The following is a 23,787-nucleotide window of genomic DNA, read 5'->3' on the forward strand; positions in this document are numbered from 1 at the left end:
GGGAAACTTCCGGTTAAGAGATGACCAACTCTACCAACTGAGCCACAGCGGCACAGATTGAACAGAGCCCAGACCTGTAGTACGTCTTGTGACACATATTTTCAGTATGTTGCTAACGGCAAACTAACGGTCGGGTTAGCATGCAGTGTGCAGTATATATATGTTCAGTATGTTGTAGGTAGTATGTGGTTTCGGACACAGCCACTGTCTCCTCCGCCGCCTGGATTTTTAAATGTATTTTTAATTTACCATCTGATTGATGAAAAAACAGTAACAAATACCTATCTTCTGTAAAGGTTATCAAACGACCCTTTTAATTTAGAACTGCAGCAGAACCAGTTTATTCCAGCAATTAAAACCAAGAACTGTTTTGCATTGCGAGGTTCAAAGACAAACGCAATTGTTAAACACCTGCATTCAAACAGGTGTGCCATATAGTTACATGAAATAGATTAAAACCGTACTGCCAGAGTGAAGTGAACATATTAAAGATTTTATTTTGAGGCCATGTTGCCCAGCTCTACATCCTGCTGATGTATTTAAAACCATGAAACAGAAACAAATGAGGCATCTGTTTTCAAAATCAACAGGTGCTGGGTGCAAATAAAAACTCATTGATTCTAACACATCGCTGCTCTGATCGCTCTTCTGTCAGCTTCCCTCTGCAGAGATTTGTTCATTAAGTTCATCACTAAGTCCTGATCAATTTTTATTTAATGAACTGTGTTTGTTGAAATGTACTTAAAATTGCATTCGGGAGAAAAAAACACAATACTACAAATGTAGTTTTACATTTTGGAGTCAGTCATGGGGTAAGAAGCTTTGTAAACACCGAGCACGGTTCTCTTTACTCATCCTCTCCGAGTTCAAAGGTGGCAGATACGTTTTTGGCACTGCAAAATGTGCATGCAGGAGGAAGTGTCAATCCAATATCTGTTTGTGAACGTGGATCACAGTAGACCTGCCACTGCAGCCGTTGACCAGAAACACCTTGGCTGCTTGGCTCGGCAAATCCTGACTCCAGTCACACCAAACCTGTCACTGTCACAGATACAGGGGGCAGTGACAGCACACAAGCTCTGACTGCTTTACACTACCAATCAAAGTGGACCTCTCGCTGAGGTCAGGGCAAGAGTCAAACTTTGGCATTCACAGAAAACAATTCTGAGGGAGCTGTGTGACAGGCTCCAACATCTCAGGCTAACGTAGCCGGAGTGTGCAGAGGTCAGGCTTTCTGCTTTGTAGATCTGGATCTCTGCTCTGCCAGGGCGGAAGCAGCACCAGCAGTCAACTTTATTGAACTCAAGTAATGGTTTGAATGTACTTTCAAGCAGAAAGGAGTGACTGCCTGCTGTGCTTTCTGACCTTTGGGATAAATGTAAGTCCTTTGTCAGCAGCAAACATCTGAACATCTCTAAGCGCCTAGAAATAGATGTCAGGACAACAAAATATGACAAAAAAAAGGTATGAATTTTACCTGACAAACACCCAAGTTGATTCCAAAAGTCAATTTAAAGTTTTTGTGGCATGGGGCTGCTTACCTTTTTTCCTTAAATGCTGCTGCTCGGATTGCCCCGCATCTATTGTGCGTTAAACTATAGCTGCATTTGTGCAAGCTAATGGGGATCTGAATAATTGAATACAGGAATACCCTTCTACAAGAACCAGACAATTCGCTCAAAAACCAAGTTTCTAGTTGCGATTACAGATTTAGTTTTATAAGAGATCAACTTACTGACCAAATGAGAGCATAAAGGAGTTACATAGACAGTGTGTGCGAAGCTAACTGCAGTAAGTCAGTCAGTACGTTTACCTGCACAGATAAGTTCAGCTACACTCACAGATCTATTAGGCCAGTTCATTGGAATACTGTCTTCGTCCCAGTACACAAACAAATGTCACACAAAAATATCAGACTTAGCTACGGTAGGTGGCGATAAGCCCTTTTCAGCTAGTGGAACTTCTTCCTGTTTACGCCCTCTGACGAGTTAGCAAGCTAGCAAACAGCAAAGTGGTGGTTGTATATTGAATGGTGAAAACATTGTTAACAGCTCTATACAAATTTGTACATGCTCTTATGTTTCCCTTTTGGTTCAGATTTGATGCATGTGTCCTTCTAGATTAGGGTGATATGGGGATAGGCGTAGGTGTCTCCTGCTGTGAGGTGTGCATGTGAACAGCCAGGTCAGGAGAATAATTGAAACTGAATGATACAGTGTTGAGGATACAATTATTTATCTCTGTTTTTCAGTATCTTATCAGTACTGAGCCAGAGTCAGTGAGACAGCTCACTAATGACAACACCTCATGAGAGGATGAAGTAAACCCAGAACCCTTACAATAGGCAGCTGAGGGACATGCCAGTGGCAGTCGATCTAACTTTAAACATAGCTGCATTCACATGGCTTCGGGCAGACTGTCAACACCGTCTGAAGTGCACGAGTAAAACAAACTGACAATCTGACAGACGGCATCACAGCTAAATTATAAGGTTCTCATAGTCCAGATGGCCATGTTCTCTCCTTGTATGAGGGAGCTGTAGAACAACAAGTTGTCAATGCTGCTTACAGCTATAGTTGCTGTTTTGATCTTTACCATGTGCAATTTTGTTGCTCCTGCTTTTTTTTGAAAACTGTTCTGTCGGCTCATGCATGCATGAATCATCATCTGGAACATCATTGCAGTCACAAGTTTGGCCTGTTGGGAAATGTTCCTCCCCTATTGGCCTCCCGTGTGTCCTCCATACTTGCCAGCGGAACACCCTTTTTTTTTCACTGCCATTTATTGACCAGGACAGCAATACTAAATGTGTCTCTGCTGCTTGAATTGAAACGAATGAAGGTGTGCAAAAAATAAATTGTGCAAGCACCCAAGAGGCTGAGTTAGCATCAGCATGCTAATATAGTCATGTCATCATTACATCCTGTGTAGCTAAGCATTTAATTAATTTACTAAACAGCTGGAACAGGGACGGTGGAAAGGATTTGGGGTTTTTAATTTGCTGCCGTAGAGACAAGATCAAGGTGTTTTTCTCACTGCTGAGTCTGGTTTTCCCATTGAGGGTGGACTAAAGAGATTCATTTACTGAACACAAGTTCTATTTCTAAAATCATTTTTTTAAACATGTTAATAAAACAAGCTGGTTTATGCTTTTTATGACTTCTACACTGCTCATTTCCCTTTCCATCCTTGCTCTCCTCACCAATAGAGGGCAGTAAAGTGCCGGTGCAGATGTAGGAACAGAATAGACACAGCCAGTACTTGACAGTGAGGTCATTCACAAAGGGTCTGATCTGTTGCTGTGACAGTTAACATACTAATTACAGGGAATCATAGACACTCAAGCAGTGCCTCCAAGTAGAGTCTTATACTTGCTCTGGCCCTGGGTTTCTGCTCACTCTGTACTTGTCAAGATAGAGCACGCATGCGGGAACAAATTATGTACCCAGAAGGGAAATCCTGCAGATCTGCTAAATGTGCTAATTCGGTCACATTCGTTCTCTGTGATGCTGCATCATTGTGGAGGAGAAAAAGAAACGGTATCAATTCAAAAGGAAAGGGGGGGGGGGACTCTCGCCTCTTTGATTTTCTATTGTGCCAAACTAATCTTGTCCTCAGCTGTGATATGTTCCCTTCTTCTTCTGCTCTGCTAATTAGTCCTCCCGCTACTTGCTTACAAGACGTGGATAACTACAACTCTGAATGATCCTTAATTTATATCTGTTTGTCAAAACAGTGTGTACTAAACTTCTGCTATTTGTCATAGACACACAGTAGTTTTTGTTTCAATATTTGTAATTGCTGTACGTCTTAATTAATGACTTTACTTGATACTTCATTTGTTTAAATTTTGTCATGAAATAGGACTGTTTGTGAATCTATACAAGACAGGTAATTCATTACTAACCCCCTTCCCCATTGGTTGGAATAACATCCATATGTATGACAATAAAAATAACCATTAACCAAAGGACTTGTAGGCCTATAGCTGGTGATTTGGATTCTAAATATTCATGCAAAAACAGTCACAACCAAATAAATCACTCTGACAGCCAAATAAATGTTGTATTATAGTGTAGTGATGAACTACTTTGCAGGTAATGAACAAAAAAAGTTTAGGCATCCAAGTCTATGTAGCATTGGTGCTGCACCTCAAAGGAGTGAGGACCTAAAAACAGTCAACTTGAATTTCATTGGTCAGTGAAAGAAAACAAAAAAACGTTGTAGTCCAGGAGTATTTTCTAACTCCAGACTAAAAACTGTGATGCTAGCTTGTGAAATCATAATGTTGTTATGATGAGGTACTTGGTGAACTTCCTGTTGTGGTCATTTCATATTTAAGGTTACTAAAAAAAATTCCTCAGTTGGGGCGCCGATGGCCTGGTGGCTGTGTCGTATGCGCCAAGTGCAGTCAGATTGGGTTCGGAGGTCGGATTGGTTTGCTGCATGTCCTTCCTCACACTCTCTTTCAACACTTCCTGTCTCTCTTCAGCTGTCTGGTATTGGCTGAATCCTTAATTTCTTAAAAGTTTCTTAAACAACTAAGAAAAAATAACTTGTAAATACAATCTGCATGTTGTGACTTTTCAAGGGCTGTTAAACATATTTTTTTGTCATGTGCCAAACATAGATACAAAGTTTTCAAACCTGGTTCTTTCATAGAAGAATTAAAGTAATAAAATACAGGCTTGAAACAATGGGCCTCAAGTGTGCTGGATGAACAGCCAGACTAGTGTTTGTGAACAGTTGTGATTTGCCTTTGTCTCATGTTCTGCCAAACAGGCCACCATAGAATTAGGATCCGAGGGGCAGATTCAAATTGGGGAGGTGCTCCTTGATGTGCCGAGGTTCTTGGCAAAGGTAGCAGCAGCCAACACATGGCTACGACTGAGCTGGCACCAGGGCTCCCTTTGTTCTGCGCTTCTCGCCATCTGATATTAAGGATTATAGAAAGCCTTGTCAAGTCCTGTGCCTGCAGTTTCATCTTGGACCCCGTGTTGACAAGCAGTTGTGTCAGTTTCTGTCTTTGAGGTGGGTTAAGATCGCTCATCCAAAGCTTGTCCGGGCCCTGTGCGGATGTCTGCTGTCTCTGGCAAAAAAAAAAAAAAAAACACAAGAAAGGAAAAGATGGGGGAAGTGATTGACTACACAGAGAAGTTTTGGCCCGTAGTCCTCTTTTGAACCCATTAATGCAGGGGCAGTACTGCTTTCATCCAGAGCTGGAACTGCCATGGCCGCAGGAGTCAGCGGTATGGGTGTGTGGATCAGTGTGTGTGTGTGTGTGGGTGAGGAGGGGGGCATAGCGACACAGCACATTTGCATCACATTTGTTGGGCGTGTTGCAATCTTTCAGCTGGGAGCGGTGAAGGACATGAGGAAGAGAATCTCAGTCAAGTCATGAATATGAGTTTGCGATGTCCTACCAATGTCAGGCTGTGGCTCTGAGCAGCGATATGCAAAACCACTCTCAAACTTCATTCCACTTATTGCTGATATGATCTGTGGCAGAGCCTGGGGGAGACAGGGAATCGTTACTGTACAGACAGTGGTTATTAAATTGAGGGAAATGTCCTGAGCCGGATTTAATAATAAGCTGATAGCCTTATGGTTTTTGCCGGCAGCTCTAAACACTGCTAAAGGACCTAAATCAGGCCTATCAAGTGTTAAAAATCTGTCTGTGTACTCAGCCCTCTCCTGCAAGTTTTAATCTTATTGTCTTCAAATGACTTTGAATATTCTGAACGTAACACAGGCTTGCCAGCACAGCAGGTGGTTGGCCCTTTGATCTGCGCTTGTTGATGCTGGTGGAATTTAAATCGCAGGGTGACATCGAGCTCATGAAATCATAACATGAACAGCGAGTGCCAACTTTGATTCTGGTGTCCTTCTGTATTAGGTTCATTAGATGAACTTTGATGTATTGGGAAGCAGATAATGAGCAAACAAGCGTTTTGCTGTCCCCATATGGATGTGTCATGAGAGAGTGCACATCCACTAAACACAGTGTGTATAAGGGGTTATGTAGCATGCTACACTGTATTCACTCACTATCCAGCTGTATGGCCGTAATGGAGGATGTAGTCTGTGGTGCTGTTGATTTTTACTGCATTTAACAGCATAGTGTTTCTGTTATCCAGCTCAGCTCAGTGCTATACATTAGTGATAGTAAGACTGATAGCAGTCCTGTTGTAATTCAAATCAGAGGCAATATACTGGAAGTGAAATTTGAGCTCTTTTGCCAAAGCAACCACAACACGACAAATATGAATATTAATTTAACATAACTAAAAAAATAATCTTCATCTAAATCTGTCAAGGATGCCTCCTGGCACGCCAAACTGGTAGGAGACCCCGGGGCAGACCCAGAATACGCCAGAGGTTTAATATTTCCCGTCATACTGGGAACGCCTCAGAACCCCCCAGGAGTCTGACGTCCTGTTTAATTTTAAATCAACAGAAAGCTAATAACTGTAATCGTCGAAGAGCAGTTAAGCTCAGCACTACATTGCATTAGTGGAAGCTAAGTGTACCATATACTGTAACCTGGTGACTGAGAGCTTTTATTTGGCTTGCATGTATCCATATGTCACCATTTAATTAAGAGCCCTCATTTTTTTGAAGTATTTATATTGGACTGTACCTTCAAAATTTTCCGTGGACCGAAACATTTTCACGGACTGTTCCCTACTTTCTTCCCCCGAAACCCACAACTGGAAGCTTTGTCTTGGATTGATGTTATACATTACCCTTATGCAAGACTACACCTGTCAGTCACACTGCAAAAACACATGTCCCCTTGAACTGGTCTATTTCCAAGTCCTTGAGAGCACACACCTGATTGTTAAAATATGAATGGAAGTACATCTGGACATTGGGTGAAAAGTTCAGATGATTCACTTTGAGAATGCAGGGCTTCTGATTAATATCTGCTTCTATCTTAAAGAACAAATAACTTTAATTCATTCATACATGCATGAGTGACAAGCCCCCTGCACACAAGATGATAATTTTTCAGTGATATTTATGGTCTTGGTCTTGACTTTGTCTCGATCTTCTCTTGGTCTCTGAGCACTGCGGTCTTGGTTAGTGCGAGTGTTCCGCTACCGGACACTCGTCAAGACAACAGGTGATACAACACATTAGCCACACAGAGCACCGCGCGAGATGAATCACCTTTAAACTGGACCGTTTGATGACACAATTCTTGCATGTTTTATTAGCTTAAAATCTCTTAATCTCTAGTTTACTGTTTTACACACAGCGACTGAGTGGGTTGAAGTTATAAAGTAGGCTACAATACTTAAGTTCTGTACACATTTTAAAAAAGCATTCTTGTTCTTCTTAATCCACTGAATTAATAGAAAATCTTAAATTTGTCTGCTAGTTAGTTCTCAGGTTCAGATTTATAATTCAGAATAGGATTAATATACTATTTGTCCAATTAGCTTTATTACATGCCCTGGGAATTCACAAGGTATCCACCTATATATCCTTTGGAAATAAATATATAAAAACAATTTATATTACTCAATTACTCAAGTAGGATTAGCTCCAGCTGTAGCAGTGACAACAAAATGAGGAACATGTTGTTAATCCAGACTAAAGTTTGATGCTTCTGTACTCTAACTTCTGTAACTTGTTTGAGGTTATTTCTGTGTTGTTACTTTAGGCTGCTAGCTTAAGAACCCAGTTGGCTTCTTATTTCACTGTCCTATTTAGTATCAAAACAAGGTCCCTATTTCTCATGATCCAATCTCAAAATGCTCCAAAAAGCTTCATTTGAATGTTAGAATGGCTATTTTTTTTCTTCTGGTGGGGAATCCCCCCAGACCCCCCTACATTTAATGTTTTCATACTTTCACTTCTTTAGAGTTTGCTAAAGAACACCTGCTGTGACTGTTAGTATGGGCATACAAGGCACCTGGCTGTAGGTCACATTTGTTAAAAAGAAGCAAGGTCGTATCTGTCATCCTAGATCTTGATCTTTCAAAAAAGAAAAATGTTTCAGTTTTATTCCTTAGACAGAAAACACCGATTCAAATTGGTTTTATTTTTTATACGTTAAGAACTTTCAGTCAAAAATATTTTTTATGCTTTAATCCCTATATGCCTTTTGAATCAATTTTCTAGCCAAATTCAAGAGGATTTAATATCATTAACACATTCTGTACTATTAAAAAACTACAGATCCCCAGATGATATTTGTCTTTGGGAACAAATTGGGAATTCCCAATGCACAGTACAGATCTACATGGAGTTTAAATGTTGTTTGAAATCAGTTACTCAATTAGGACAAGCTGCAGATCAGCTTTCAGTGCACGATAGATGTAGTGCATGCTTTATAGCTGATAAACCTGTTAGAGGTACAATCCTATGACCAGTAAAGGTCAAATCAAGAGCAAAAAAATGGTTAACAAACTCAGCATCCTTGTATATTTGCGCCATGCAGAAGCGCCCGTCTCTATCTGTGCTCGCCTTCTTGATAACCTCGAGCAGCATCTTTGCAACATTCCTCATGTTAGTAGCTTGTTTAGTGTGCATTACGTGTAGCAGGGCTCTGGGTGTAAGTAATTTCAAGTTGACTGGCAATTCACTCTGTGGCTGTCCTGCTTGTAGCCTTAGGCAGTGGGGCTGCAGTGGGGAGGGAACGCCAGCACCAGTCAATTACCAGTTAATAAACAGTGGAAGTTTTCTATTAGTGCTTGTTAGTGCGTGTAAAAGATTGTTGGTATGTGGAATTGGGGGAAGGCACTGTGACTATGGAGTTAGAAAAAAAAATACAGCTATAATTTCTTTCCCTGGGTGTAATATGCTGCACCCAGTTCTCTCAACACAAGTGCTCTATGAGATAATATTTGTTATTTGATTTTCAGCAAGCTAAACACTGCAATATAGAGTGTTTGCAGACTCATTTTTTCCTTTGAATGGTCGAGAAATGTGTACTCAGGAATTCTACCTAAAGCAGTATTTCACGAGGTACTACAGAGCACTCCTTCCAAAACAAGAGAATCCATTACGTAAGCGTTATGTAGGCCAAACAATGCTGTGTGCAGCATGTGGTGTCATTGGTAACTTTACAGTCCCCAGTGGATATGATGCATAGAGACACTCTCTTGGGAAATATAATGTGTAGTAAACCACCACCTATATCTCTGAGTGCTTACAAAGGAGCGTTGCTTTAAGAAAAGAAAAAAAAAACGGATCACCTGAGTAGCTGTGGGAAGTAAAACAACTTTAATTGGATTTGTGGAAGAGATCCAAACCGAGCTCTGACAGGCTGACAGCCAGGAGCACCAAGCCATCAGTCTGTCATGTCAGACCCATTTACTGTATAGAAACACTCAACCTTAATCATACACACACCTGCACATCTGTACAGCTCATCCATGCATCTTTAGTCAATGTGATGTTTTTTAGACTTTTATCTTATTTCTAGTTAATTGAGAGTAGGAGTACAGCTGTTTAATCGTTTTTGTTTTGTTTTGCCTATTTGTTTTACTTCTGTGTTCAAAATTCCATCTATGTGTAAACAAACTTGGCAACAAACCCATTTCTGATTTTCATTCTGGAGAAGTGGTCGTAGCTTCTAGTTTGAAAAGTGAAGCCATGGCAGAAGAGCCTTAAAGGTAGAATATTATTCAGAATGTCTACATAAATAGGTCTAAATTAATTTTAAAAAATGGACTAAACCTATGTCATATATATTTTTGTTGTTGAGTTTGAGTTATCAAAGCCAGAGAAATCCATAATTTTATAGTTGTAACGGGACGTGTCTTTTTGTGGCGATGGCCATGACTGAACCTCCATGACAGACACAATATGTTCAACGTTGCCAAACGCCAGATGTTTAGTCAAAGACCGCTGCATAAGGAAGCGGGAACCGCTACTGAAAGCTGCCGTACTATTGCTGTATGTGCTGCTGTGATAAAAAACGTAATGTAAATTAGACTTGGATACATCGGTGGTAAACATATTATGTTCTGTTTCCCCCGACTGGTCTTGACTATGGTCAACGAGGAGTTTGTTTTCATTGGCGGGTAGCAGATAGAATCACTCCCATGATTCCCCGCTAGCCTTGAAATCATCTTTTGTCATTGTTTTGATTGAGAGCCCCCTGGTGGCTGCAAACTGCAAACCTTCCAACTTCCAAACGACCAGCAGGTCCTCTTCTTGAGAGGAGGACGTTGTAAATTGTGAAAATATTGGTTCCCATAAGAGTAACATGAATGTGAAGAAGGTTTGCTTTAGGCCTTGCTACCTGGTATTGACAGGTCACTATCACATCAGCCAGAATAGAGATTTAATACCTCATATCTACCCCGTTGTATGCAATATGGTCTCTTATGGATCCAAAAAAGCCAAGGTGGACCACATCCAAATTTCTAAAATCGAGGCTTCAAAAGGGGTGGCTGCTAAACTGATTGGTGACGACACATTGGCTACTTCTTCAAAACATCCTATGATAAGATTACCACCAATGGCATCCACTTCTTGGATCGATTGATCAACAGAGCCAGGAGCTGTAGCAGTGTGTTACGAGGGAAAAAAAAATCTCATTAGACCGAAGAGATTCCAAATAAATGGCAGCATCCATTCCATCCTGCAGGAGCTGCTCTAATTACACACATTTTACATTAATCACCCAGAAAAGCAATGGATGCTCCTACGATACCCACAGACACCTGGAAACAGCATATGGGCTGGCGCCCTCTTGGGGTAATGGGTGGGGCGGACTCTTTGTCGACCATTGGGTCACCGGTAACCAGCAGCTGGGAGGCCGCCCTCTCATCACATCAACAAATCTCGCTTTAATTAGCTCACCTGCCCGTTTCCTCCCTTTTCCTCTGCACGCTCCCTGAAGCACTCCCATCAAACCTCCCTCAGCTGGCTTACAGGCTCACCTTCCTCTCTCATCCTGCCTCCACACCTGGGAATATCTTCAGCCTATCAAGCTACCCAGAGCTCTGCAAACACACACCTACACAGACAAGCATGCAAATACTCTGTGCTATAAACGAGACTGACAATTGACTTGGAAGATGCTTGGATCTCATTGATTTTTAAATGGTGCCTCACTGATACCTTATTAGCATTGAGATCTCCACTGATACGGTCACAGCAGAAGACCCCACATGTCCTTTTGTACCTGTCGATATAATTTGCACACTCGCAGGTGGAAATGATCTCCCAGGCTTTGTTGTTGTGCTCACCCAGGCTCTTTCTGCTGGCTGTTTAAATAAGTTCAATAAGTGGAGCCGCAGGGTTACTGTATTGATCATAGTCACTGTCTGCACTTGTGGGAACACAATCTATACCGGCTTGGTTTCTCTTGTGTACTGTACAGCCCTGTGAACCATTAACATACACAGAGTCGCTTCATGTAACAGTCGGAGGGGTTCTTTTCAAATTAAATAACGCTAATTATTGCATAATTGTGTGGTTTAAAATAATGGTATGAAAATAAGTACTATTTAATATATTTAGCACAGTAGGATGTCACTAAGAAACAGCTCGTTACTTGTAAAATATTCCAAAATGAGATTTCCTTTCCATACACACAGTCATTTTTACAGAAGGAGGTGTCAGATTTTTGAAATGCTTGATATCTCATTGAGGAACAAGCCTCCTCATTTACTCAGCAGCTCTTTATCTGAACGATCCCAGCGCACATTCCTGCCTTTGAATACCTTATGAAGCTGTGATGGGACCGCTCTGACGCGGCCGATGGATCCCACATGCATCGCCAGGCCGACTCTGGAGAGAGCTAACATACAAAGCAATCAGTGCCCGGAAAGATTGGCCTGCGATGCTTGCTGGTCTCGGGTGACGGGTAAAAATCCAACCACCATTGAACTACCGGCGTCGGCTGTTAAAGCGCTCAAGTCCCTCTGGGTCCGCCAGCCCTCTCCCTCTCTTAACCACAGGGCCTCCATATGGACACCTATTATGGCTGCCGCTTAATTACCTATCAAAAAGAAAACACTTCTCTGCACTTGACAGAGGGCTAGCAAAGGGGGGAGAGGGAGGAAAGGCGGAAAACAGAGGAACAAGAGCGGACATTACAACAACACAAGGAAAGGAGAAATGGGAAATAGGGAGCGTGAGATTGATAGAAAGGACGAGCAGTGCATCTGTGCCGTGAATTTAAATAGATGGAGACTGACACGGGGGGAGTGGAGGAATAACCTCGCAGTGCAGATGGAAAGAGAAGGGATCTGGCTGCTATTTCTTTTTTGTTGTTGTTGGGTGTAGACAAACACACACAACATCAGAGGAAAAGTGGGAGGGGCCGGGCTATAAATTACCTTTGATTGATACTTGCCGCCGCGGAGGACGACAGTTAAAGACGCATGGCGCTCATCGCTGACCCTCTCTACACCCCCCCATCCTCCCTTCCTTTCACCCAGAAATTCACACACTCCTCAACGCCCCAAACACCACACAATTAACCATTCTGTCTGTCATATGGCCGACTGTTAGCGGTCATGTACCGAAATAAAAAGAAATTCCTGTCTGATGGACGGCTGTTTAAAAGAGCAGCTTTCACCACGGGGGTGTGATGTGTCTGCCAAAGGCTCTGTGATGTAAATGTCAACCTCCATCACTTCGTTTCAGGCAAACAAATCTGATATATGTCGAAGGAATATAGATTTATTTTCCATTCACGAGAGATGTTGGCTCATTTTACTGATATAAATAGAGCTCTGGTTCATGATTTCAGTATCTGGACCCTTGTGAGTGAACCCCTCTTGTTAGCTAATGAAGAGAAACTAAAAAAGGTAACACCAAAACTGAGCCCAAAACAACCCATCTAATTATACAGTTATAGAAATTGTGTGGAGAGAGCCAAACTAGGCCAAAAACTCTTCTTTTTGCCTCCAGCAATACCTAAGAGATCAAATATTGTTGTTCTTTTGATCTCGAAAGTAGCAATGGAAAAGTAATCTAAAATATTTTACATTCAGGTTACGTCCTAATATGAACATTTGGAATTATTTGTTGCTATTTTACTTGCTTTGTCTTGTGTTTTGGGCTCACAACTAATGAGATAAACTCTTTTCAGAATAGTTAAAGCTCCTGAGAGGAACTTTTGGTTTGTGTTGAGTTTGGTGCCCCCTGTGGACAGAGTGAAACTTCTTGTTCATTATCTTGTTCCGTACATGTGTAAGTAGTATTTTTAAACGAACAAAAAATATCTTGCACAGGGTGTACAGTAGATGTAGATTGCCTAGCGGTAAGGTTGCGCCCCATGTATGGAGGCGATAGTCATCCAAGCGGGCAGCTTGGGTTCAAGTCCGACCTGTGGCTCCTTTCTTGCATGTCATTCCTCACTCTCTCTCCTAATGTCCTTCTCTATCTGCTCAAATTAAGGCAAATAAATCGCTTCCAGCTGATAATCGTATTCATCTTTGTGAGTCTTCACTGCAAATAACGTAAAAAAGTATTTTTCTGTAGCAGCTGTTTATCTATCTTGTCTGACACCTACCCTCCGGCAGCAGTTCTAGGCAATAAAAATAGCTCACTAAAAATAATCAATCTTTATGCTTGTGGTCTTGTTTGCTTTTGTGGGTCATAAAGAAGCATCAGAATTACTTCCAGTCTGTTATGGTAGCAACTTAGAAACTCCCCACAGGAGCTTTAAAGTAGGGATTCTGTAAAAAAAAAAAAGAAAGTGCAAACAGGTTAGATAGAAGGTAAGAGCAGAGAGGATGTATCTTTTTTTTTTCTTCCCCAGGCGGGAGATCTGCCTCAGGCAACACTGTGCTCCCTGCATACATTACATCATTAAAAGAAAGTCTGTTTGACAACATACACTGACAAATTACACACAACAAAAAGGAAAAGAACATGCAAAATGATCCACAACTGTTTTGGGATGAAAGTTTAAAAAATTAGGAATAATGCATGAATGCGTGGGTTATATGGCTGAACAAGTAAATGTAAAACAAACAGACGTGCAACACCTAGCCGTATCAGCAGATGCTTCAAACTAGCTTTTTTCTATACTTCGATTCACAGCTTATTGTGTGTGTATGTGTTTAAAAAGCCATTGTTCTTGTGGAAGGCAGACTTCAGGCACCGTGCTGTTAGCAAGCAGTTTTGTTCAACATGCATCCTCGTGAAGAGTGACCTGCCAAGATCAGCTGTGTGGTCACTTACAAGATGTGTTTTGTGACTGCATGAGAAGAATGAAAATAAGAAAGTTGCAGTATTGAGCCAAGACACATATTAAATCAATATTTATTTCTTCTCTTGTAGCTGGAGGCTGCCCTCCACAACCCTGTTCACTGTGCTTTGTTGGGCTTCTCTGCAGCGAGCACCTCCTTACCTCAAGGCTACCTCTGGGTAAGTAGCTTACATACATTCTGCATCCTCACCAACCCACACACACACTCAGATGAATGCCAAAGAACTAAAACCAAGACAAGACAAAATAATGCATATTCTCAGTTGCAGATAAATGAAGCTTTTTAAGACTATTACCTACCATGGCCGTTTACATGTCCTCCCGCCATTCTGCTCTCATTCATTAAAAAGGAATTAAAGATGTTTCTCAAGGCTAGGAATGAGACACCCAGTCATTTTTCTCCGTACAATGTTGTCAGGGAAGTGTAAATTAATACAGTTTTTAAGGCAGGTGGAAGGTAACTGCTGCAGAGTATTTTATGATGAGTGGGGAAATATGTGCTGCAAGAATATGATATCACAATCCCTGCGCTTGAGGGAATTTAGCCTGATCTAGAAACAGGAGGAATTCAGAGGAAGAAGAAAAAAACCTGAAAGAATCTGCCGTTAATCTTATAATTATCATTTTTGTGTTCCCTCTCCCATCTTTTCGGAGATGGTGGGCAATTTATCAGGTAATCCTCCTCCGACCTTAAAGGTGACTAAATCAAGTGTATGCCCCCACAGACACAAAGGGCGGCTCTGTGTCTCACACTCAGGTACTTTGTGGAGCTATTGTAAAATGGACCAGGTAGCTAGCTGAGATGGGAAAATGAGATATGTTGGAGCTGGCATTTAGAGGACTCTGATATCAGTGTTTAAAGGGGCAGAGGTCACTGTGACCTTCAACTTCTCCTAGAGCTCGGACTATTACAGTTGACTGGAATGCACCTGACTTCAACCTCCCAAACCGTTTGGAGGAGTAAAGGTAGCATGGCCACCTGATGTGTGTAACCGATCAGGATGCTTCCTGTAGTGTTGGTGAACGAAGACGAGCAAGCATCTGAGACATAATGAAATCCTGTAAATTTAAAATTAGTCATTTCGATTGGTCACTGAAAGGTGAGTTACAAATTGCCTGGTTTTCATTTCATGGCTAGCAGTTAGCATACACATGAACTGCTGGTCAAGATGCTTTTAATTTTCCCATAAATTGTGAAAATGCTGCTAAATAAAGGCTTAACAGCATGAATCCCTCATGAGAGACTCAACAACTCGGGATAAAACAGATTATGAACAATCTGTGATAGGATAAGATAGTTTACACAGAAATGTGTCTGTCACAACAATCTTATCATTCCTCCCATCACTAACATTTCTCATGTAAAAGAAAATATTTACCACCAAAAACACAATCAGGGGGTTGCCAATAGCCTCGGGCAGGGGTTCCCAAAGTGGGGGTCGCAAGACCATGAGTGGAGGGTGGTGAGATTCCTTCTAAAAAAAAACATACTTGTGAAAAATGACTAAAAAAAAAATCCATATTTTACCCATTATTGTGAACATATACAAAACAAGTTAGATCAAGAGATTCATTTTGTTCTGCTTCTAGCATTTCTTTCAAAAAATTACTAAAATAATATTAGCCTATTAGTCTGCCCGTCTGTTTTAACCACCTCCATGGACAGTGACGGTCCCCATGTCTCTATCACCTCATTTTAAGGGGTCACATGCCGAAAAGTCTGGGTTCCCTTGGCCTAGGGGATAGTGCACGCCCCAACTAGCTAGGCCTATTGGTCCTCCAGGCGGGTGACCCGGGTTCGGGTCTGACCTGTGGCTCTTTTCCCGCATGTCGTTCCACACTCACTCTCTCTCTCTCTCTGTTGATTTCCAGCTCTATCCACTGTCCTATCTCTACAATAAAGGCCCCAAAATAAATCTGTCAGGGCCACTGAATCAGAAAAACAACATGAGAAACTTTATTAAAATCCCAGTATGAAGTTACAATTCTGAAAATGAGAAAAAGCCATCAGAGTTCAAAACAACCATATAGCTGCAGTCTGACTGTTTACATGATTGGTCAATTAAATGTATTGTTTCACTTGGATGTACAGCAAGAATGCTGACTGTTAATTTAAAGAGGACCATTAATTGTGTAGTTTAAAGGCAATTGTGTTTCTGGTGGGTTTTTTTATTCTTAACATCTGTGTGCATTCAGGCACAACTAGCCATTAACCGTCGCTTCAGCAGATATCTGTTCAGTTATCTTCAAGGCATTGCAGTCAGGCACACAGCAAAGAGCTAAACTTTATCAGGTCGAGTCGTTTCTCATGCCATTCAAGAGAAGTTCAATGCATGCCTCAGGTTTGAGCGATATTGTCAAGAGAGTCTCGCAGTCTTTGAGGGCAAGTACAAATCAACCTGTAACCCTTCAACATACAATTCAAGAAAAGAGCCGAGGATTTCTGCTCTGTGTGACCATCCAGGTCCACATGTGTCTGCTCACATTTCTTTAATGTCACCTTATTTTAGCTGATATAATTTTATATATTTCAATTACAAATTACAACCATACAAGAAGCGAATTAATCCTGAAGTAGGTGTAGCTGTTTTTTAAAATCCTGGCCGACAGAAGTACTGATAGTCTTTTCTTGGAATTAATTTTGAAGGAGTGAGTTTGCCTCAAATGATCAGAATCTGAGAGAAGGAAAACTGTGCTGGAGCGTTGTTCATTAACAATGAATATACTCTGTATCACCTGTTGATCAAATTATAATCATATTTTTGTGTTTGGAGGCAGTCATAATTGATATCCTGGATGAACTGTGCTAGTGTTGTGGTACTCGAGATCGATCTTTGTCTCAAGATCGCTTTTTGAAGGTCTCGTCTCGGAATCAAAAGCATTTTACTCGGTCTTGCCTTTAGGATGGACGCTGCTTTTGATGACCTCCATAGGGCCCCCCCCATGTGGCTTTGGCCCAGAAAGCTTTCCCCTCTTCCCCTTCCTTGTGGTCGGCATGTTAATAAGCAGTTCATAGGAGGGTATTAAGGGAAAACTCTTAATGGCCTATTAGCTAAAGATTATGGTCATATGGAGTAAGGTACTAATGGCTGCATAATGACCAATAAGCAGCCAGTGTGCTAATAATTAGCATGCTATTAAGCAATTAGTTAATTGTGAATATTGCAACCTTAATTTCGAGAGTTAACAGATTCTAAAAGGAATGTCATCACATTAAGTAAAAGTACCAATGTCAGCACCTGCAGATGATTTCTATTTAAGAGCTGAAATCTCAGGAGGAAAAAGTCTCTGCAGTACCTTTCTGCTTACACCAAAGTCTGTAAACCAAGCAAACGGAACACGTCTAATGCTATCTAATCTAATGCTGGTGCTCAAGGGCGACATCTACTGGATCAAAAAGTTGCACATTCTTCCTTTAAGCACATCTGACCTTGTTCCAGCACAATGATCGTTACAACATGTACTGAACCAAAGCAACAGCTAAAAACCTGTTTCCACTGAAAAACCACAGTGAAAGCCTGCAGATCCTGCAAGAATAATTAGCCTCCCTCAGCTGGTGCTACCTCCCTGGCAGGCTTGTCAAATATGGGATGACACTAATCATGTTAAAGTGAGATGAGCTATGGGGATTTCTGTGTGCTTTGATCAGAGTAATGACATTGTGTCTAATCAGCCTGATACCCCAGTGTCCCCCCTGTTTGTCTTCACCTTCCCTGTCCCCATTTGCCTAACATCCAACAACTAACTACGCCTCTGTGTTCCTCGTTTATGAACTTATTCAGGAAGTTAGGATTCACAACAAGTGGCACTGATGGGGGAATTTTTTTAAATGCATCCATTTCTGAGTACATCAACAATCTGGTGACCCGTGGTTTTGGAGTCTGCACAGTGTGCCGTCACGACCATTCTCCTATGGTTCCTCGCTGCATCCACAGCTATCTAATTAATGCTGGCAGGGCATTTACTGTTTGGGAAGTTTTTGTGTCTCCCAAGCTGAGAGGTGAAATCTGTCCAGGGCAGCACTCCAGACATCTGTTTCTCCAAATCAGTGATGATGACTTTGTCAGGACAGAGGATATCAAGCAGAGGGAGGTGGAAAGAAGGAAAGAAAAAGGACCCTTTACAGGGATAGTGTCCAGATGGACATGTTTAAAATGTGGAGGGTTTGGACTGAAGCGAGGTTTGCCTCTGGCTCTGGATTCACAGAGTCACTTGAAGCAGTGTTTTGTAGGGCTCCTCGCTCCAAGATAAGTCCTTGCTATCTTTTTTTTCAGCCCCGTGCAACAGACCATTATTCGTTCTGGCTCATTCTCAAGAGCCCACAGGATCGCTCCTGTCCAGATTCTGCACACTGATACGAATCAAACAAATGATTGCATGCAAATAAGGGTGACTGTGGAGGAGAAGGAGCTAAAGACTATATTTAGCTCACGTCACATTCACACGATGTGATTCATACAGAGAATAAATCTTCGGTGTCGGAGCAGCAAGCAGCCATGCTTCTTTCCCTTAAAGAACATTGTATTCTGTCGGGACCTCCACCCGGGCCACACAAAGGCATAATGGATAAAATTACACTGAAAACCCACAGCGACACTTTAATTGTTTGGGATTGGGAGCAACGCCACTTTAATTGGAAATGTATCAGAGATAGAGGTTGGAGGGCCCCTGCTGTCTGCGTTTTCTCAGCATTGGCTTTGACAGGATTACACAAAGACCAATATAAATGTGTAACACAGGAAAACAAAACACTAGGCCTTGAGCAGCTTGTTATGACAGCGGGACTTTTTTTTTTGTTGATAAAATTTAAGGTGGCTTTCTTGTTTGTTAGAGTTATTTTATTTTTTTTTCTTCTAAAGGGACAGACATCCAGAGGCGCTGAATGATAGACACTTCCAATCAATCCAAATTGAGCCACATGAAGCTTCCAGCTTTCAAAGGCGCTGTTTGAATTCTTGCTTTTTCGTCTTCATTTGTACTGAGCAGACTGCCTACAATTGTTCAGTGTCACCTTGGTCATGTTGAAACCCAGTAGGGGTTTAAGAAAACAGATTCATGTGTGTAAAGCAGTATAATGTTTAGTTGTCCAGTTTGAGATCTCAAAAACACAATCCATTTTCAACTGTTCTCATGGAAAGGCTCTTTTTCTTTACATGTCAATGTTCTCAATATTATTATTATAGTATTTTTTTTTTAGATTGTATACTTATGCCATTTTTATGGCCAATACAGCAGGCACACACACTGACAGCCCAGTGTGAGTGCGTCAGACCACCAAAAAACAAACTACATCTTTAAACTCACCATTTGAAGATTTTCTGAACTCTCCTGATTAAATCCAGTGAAAAGATTTACGGCCAATTGTAGGCGACTGTGCCGACGACTGACATCTATTGTAGCCAATGAAAATCTCTAAACATGGATAAGCTGCTTCTATCAATACTTTCGGGTGATTTCTTCATACACAGACTAAGATGATCGATTTAAAGTGGTTTTCAGAAGTGCATTAAAAGTACTAAAAGGATTAATGAGTTGGGGCGCAGATGGGCTAGCGGCTGGGTCGTATCACCGGTACAGAGGCTGTCGTCCTGTAGGCGGGCAGCCCTTGTTTGGGTTCGGGTCCGAACAATGACCATCCTCGAGTATGGTCACCTCTTGCTAGGACAAAACTAAATATGATAAGATTGTTTAAAAGACTCTTTAATGTAAAGTTTCATTCATTTATAAAAATAAAAAGTGATCAAAATGAAACAAATGTGGTGTGAAACATCTCTGTGATGAAGTCATTAAAAAGTTCTCGAACTATTTGAACAGAGTGTCAGTAAGAAGTTGTGATCTCTAACTTTTCCCCCTTTCAAAGTAACCTTCCCATCACAGTTTATATAAGAAGTCAGAAGAACAGTCACTTGATCCTGTAAACTCATAAAAAAAAAAATAAAAAAAAAAACCCTCATTGTTAAACAAATCAAAGAGTTTCAGAAACTTACGACAGCCTCTCTGTTCTGGGCTGATGAAAAGATCCCGGAGTTTTAAGAATTGTTTGATGTTCGGGGATGACATTGTGAGTCCATTACGTAATGTGTTTAACATTCTAAGTGATATTCAAGAAAAGCGAGCGAGGACTACGGACGACAAGGTCTGAAAGGATAATTGATTTGAACTTTCTTGAAAATGAAATTGCTGACAGGTAGAGAACGTGTAACCCAAAGGCACATTATCCTCCGGCCTGCACGTTAATTTGATTAAGACGGTGAAACACACTGCGGGCGTGATCTGAGGCAGGCCGGCCCCGGCTCTGCTCTTTGCTCCTCCTATCTCCTTCTTTATTCTGTTTCAGCGGAATAGTTTATTACCCGTGGCATTATGATTCAGTCCACTGGTGCAGCTTAACACGGGGTCTCGACCTTTTTTTAAACCAGGTTTTTTTTTTTTTCTTTCCGTTCCTCCCTCCCTACAGGTGGCAGGCAGAGGAGAAGGTTCCCAGGGGCAGATAGAGATATTCTCCCTCAACAGGCCCATGCCAAGAGCTGTGAAGAGTCTGCAGGTCGGCTCAGGTGTCCGCTGTCTTGAATATGTGCCAGAAGCTTCCCCTAATGAGGAAGAGGAGGCGGGAGTTCACAAGACCCCGTCGGGGAGCGCTGCCAACATCTGTGTGGGATTGGACGATGGACGGTGAGACACTGATACGACATGAAGAAAAACAAAATAAAATCATGTAAAATGAGGTCGTATTGTGAAATTAGATGTAATGAGAAATATAAAAGTGTTTTCAGCATCCTGCACCTCTCCTGCTAGATGATAATATCCTGCATTACCCTTTCTTACGCTCCAAAGACATTTATCGCTGTATGGATTTGCTTGTCAATATTTCATCAAAGCAGGAAATCAAAGTTGAAGCCCTAACAGACATCAATCCTGCTACTGCTGCTACGATCACAAGTTTCATTTTCAAATCCAATAAACCTTCTGATCCCCCTCCCTTCCCTTTGTGTGCACGAGGGGATCGCTTTAATCTCCGTCTCCTGGTACTGTAAATACCTACAGTCTTTAAAGCAGGAAATATTCCTCGACCATGGATTTAGAAAGGATGTTTGTGCTATTCTGTAATTTTTATTTACTGATGTTTAGTCTTTTTACAGCTGCCTAAATCGTATGGCAGCACTTTTTTTTGTTAATGCTGACTCATCCTTCTTCAATTTATGTGTCTATTCAGGGGAAAGAAAAAAATAAAGAGGCACAATAAAATAGGGAAAAACAACAATTTCAGCATTTTTAGCACACTCCAAAGACTGTCAGCTCCAATGCTGCTTTACATTTTCTTCTCATAGAGAGAGAAAGCACGCACGGCGGTGTGCATTTTTCATCCTGAAGAAGACAATAAGATGCAGCAAAGTTTCAGATGGCATTTCAAACATGAGAAAGACGGAGTGGATGCACATGCACAATGCTCTGCTCCAAAGTGCACTGTTAAATCAAACGGCATGAAAACGAGGCACTCTGTCATTTCAAATGACACTCATTTATCACGTTGGCTTGCTCTGCGTTTCTTCTCCCAGCATACTGGTCTACGGCAGCGTGGACACCGCAGCCCAATGCCTGCTGACCCTCCACAACCCAGACGGCTGCCCCGTGCTGTGCCTGAAGCACTCGGCTCGCTTCCTGTTCGCCGGCCTGCGGAACGGGGCGGTGATGGTTTATGGAAGGAGCAACAAAGGTAAGCTGACTTCATAAGCAAGGTTGATTTATCTGCAGACGGATGGATGTTCTTTTGAGTCTACCATTGTGTTGACTGTACGTTCTTTATGGTAGAACGGTTGTGTTCTTGCCACAGTTAGTATTTTTGAAAAGGTGTTTTTGGGCTTTGTATGCCTTTTATGTGAGACAGGACAGTTGATAGAGTCAGAAATCGGGGAGGGAGAGAGAGAGAGTGGGGCATGACATGTTGGAAAGGAGCCACAGGTCGGATTTCGAAACCGGGCCGTCCACTTGGAGAATTATGGCCTCTGTACATGGGGCTCTGCACACTAACCACTAGGCTACTGTCACCCCTACACTATTATAAAAAGTATCATCCTGAAATTAATTGGAATATAAAGCCAAAACTAATTTCAACTTTAAAATACTCATAAAGACCCAACAATTAAAATTAACAATATATTAAAGTAAAGAGATTTAAAACATGACGTTGACTTAGTTTCCCTTCATTTCCCCCGTCAGATATAGATCCAGAATCAATGTTAGATTATATCTGACGGTTAATGAGTGTTAATCAATAATTAGATATTCCCTACGGTGAAATAAGTAGCACTAACCATTTGTATTGTTTTCAACACCATGAAGCTTCAGACAAAAGCCCATCCCACTTTAAGGCTCTGTCCCTTTAAGAGCCTGCATGGTGTTCTAAACTCCATGAGAGGCCTCTGTGCTGAAGCAGCGACCATGGCAACCACTGCTAACTGTGGATGTTTATGTTATTTCTGAGAAGCCAACAAACACCCTCTTCTACTACTTCCACATCTACCATGCAGCTCAGAGGATGAAACGGGCCCGTGCTGCACAGATAGGACTGTTTTTGAAGTAACAGGAGCCATTTAGAATTAGGTCATATAGCGGTCCGCTTTCTTGTTAGAGCACGGTTGCGTTCACATCTCCCACAGACCGTACTCGAGTACATCTGACCGTCTCATCAAGCGGACTCGGGCACAGTATCAGAGTATGGTACGTTTGTGTTCACACTGATCAGATGAACCGGACTTTAAGGTCAAGTCTACTTAGATCCGGGGCCCGGGTCTCTAATGTGAAACCACCCTAACAAAGCAAAAATCAAATTAGTAATTTAATTGTTGATTGAATTCCTAATTTTTTACACAGTAAAAAAAAAAACTGTCTTTACCATCTTTGCTGAGCAGAAGTGTAGTTTAAAATTCTGAAAGGCTCGTCTCTTACTGACGCCTGTCCCAAATAAAGGCAGGTTCATTTCTTCGAGTGAAGTCAATGAAAGCCCGGGTAACTAATATACGTTTTTACGGTAAACCTTTATGAATTCATCTTTTGTGCTCTGATTTTAATTGGCTTCATTCACATGGTCTTTTTGAAGTGATGTTATGAGACACGGTCGATGGATTATTCAGTCAACCCATTTTCCCCAAAAAAAAAATTGCAATAACTTAGGACTGCCTTTCAAACAGTTGCCTTAGAATCACTCTCCTCGCCTTTCCTCTTGATTTCCACACCCGCTGTAAGTATGAAAATAACACCATGTGGTAGATGGCATGCCATGTTTAGTCAGGCATTGCACAAGGCCAGGGGGGGGCTTAACACCATCTGAGCGCTGGTTTGCAGCCTTCACAGTCAGCAGGAGCACAATAGCTCTATCACCAGGTTCCTCTTACCTGGCCACAGAACGTCAATGTGCCTGCCTTCCTCCTGTGCTCCTCTCTCCTCCCAAGCAGAAAGGATGATTAATTACACCAAGCTGCTGCCTGCCGATTAAATATTACCATTCATGCTTTGTATATTAAAAAAAAAAAAAAAAACACAGACAGGAGAAAAGCTCTGGAGGATGTCGGGAAAATGTTTGTGGATTCGGCACATCTGTT

General features: G+C 41.6%; 1 protein-coding gene across 3 annotated transcripts in view; it reads left to right on the forward strand.

The window, feature by feature from the left end:
• arhgef10la (Rho guanine nucleotide exchange factor (GEF) 10-like a) overlaps nt 1–23,787 on the forward strand; it is a 147,406-nt gene that overhangs the window by 98,343 nt on the left and 25,276 nt on the right. For all 3 annotated transcript variants that reach the window (XM_065955063.1, XM_065955064.1, XM_065955065.1), the window contains 3 exons: nt 14,260–14,346; nt 20,646–20,860; nt 21,745–21,902. In XM_065955063.1, coding sequence (XP_065811135.1) covers nt 14,260–14,346; nt 20,646–20,860; nt 21,745–21,902 — 460 coding nt within the window. The remainder of the gene's footprint in view (nt 1–14,259; nt 14,347–20,645; nt 20,861–21,744; nt 21,903–23,787) is intronic.

The sequence above is a fragment of the Labrus bergylta genome, chromosome 5 (genome assembly GCF_963930695.1).
Source record: "Labrus bergylta chromosome 5, fLabBer1.1, whole genome shotgun sequence".
In the NCBI taxonomy this organism is placed as follows: domain Eukaryota; kingdom Metazoa; phylum Chordata; class Actinopteri; order Labriformes; family Labridae; genus Labrus; species Labrus bergylta.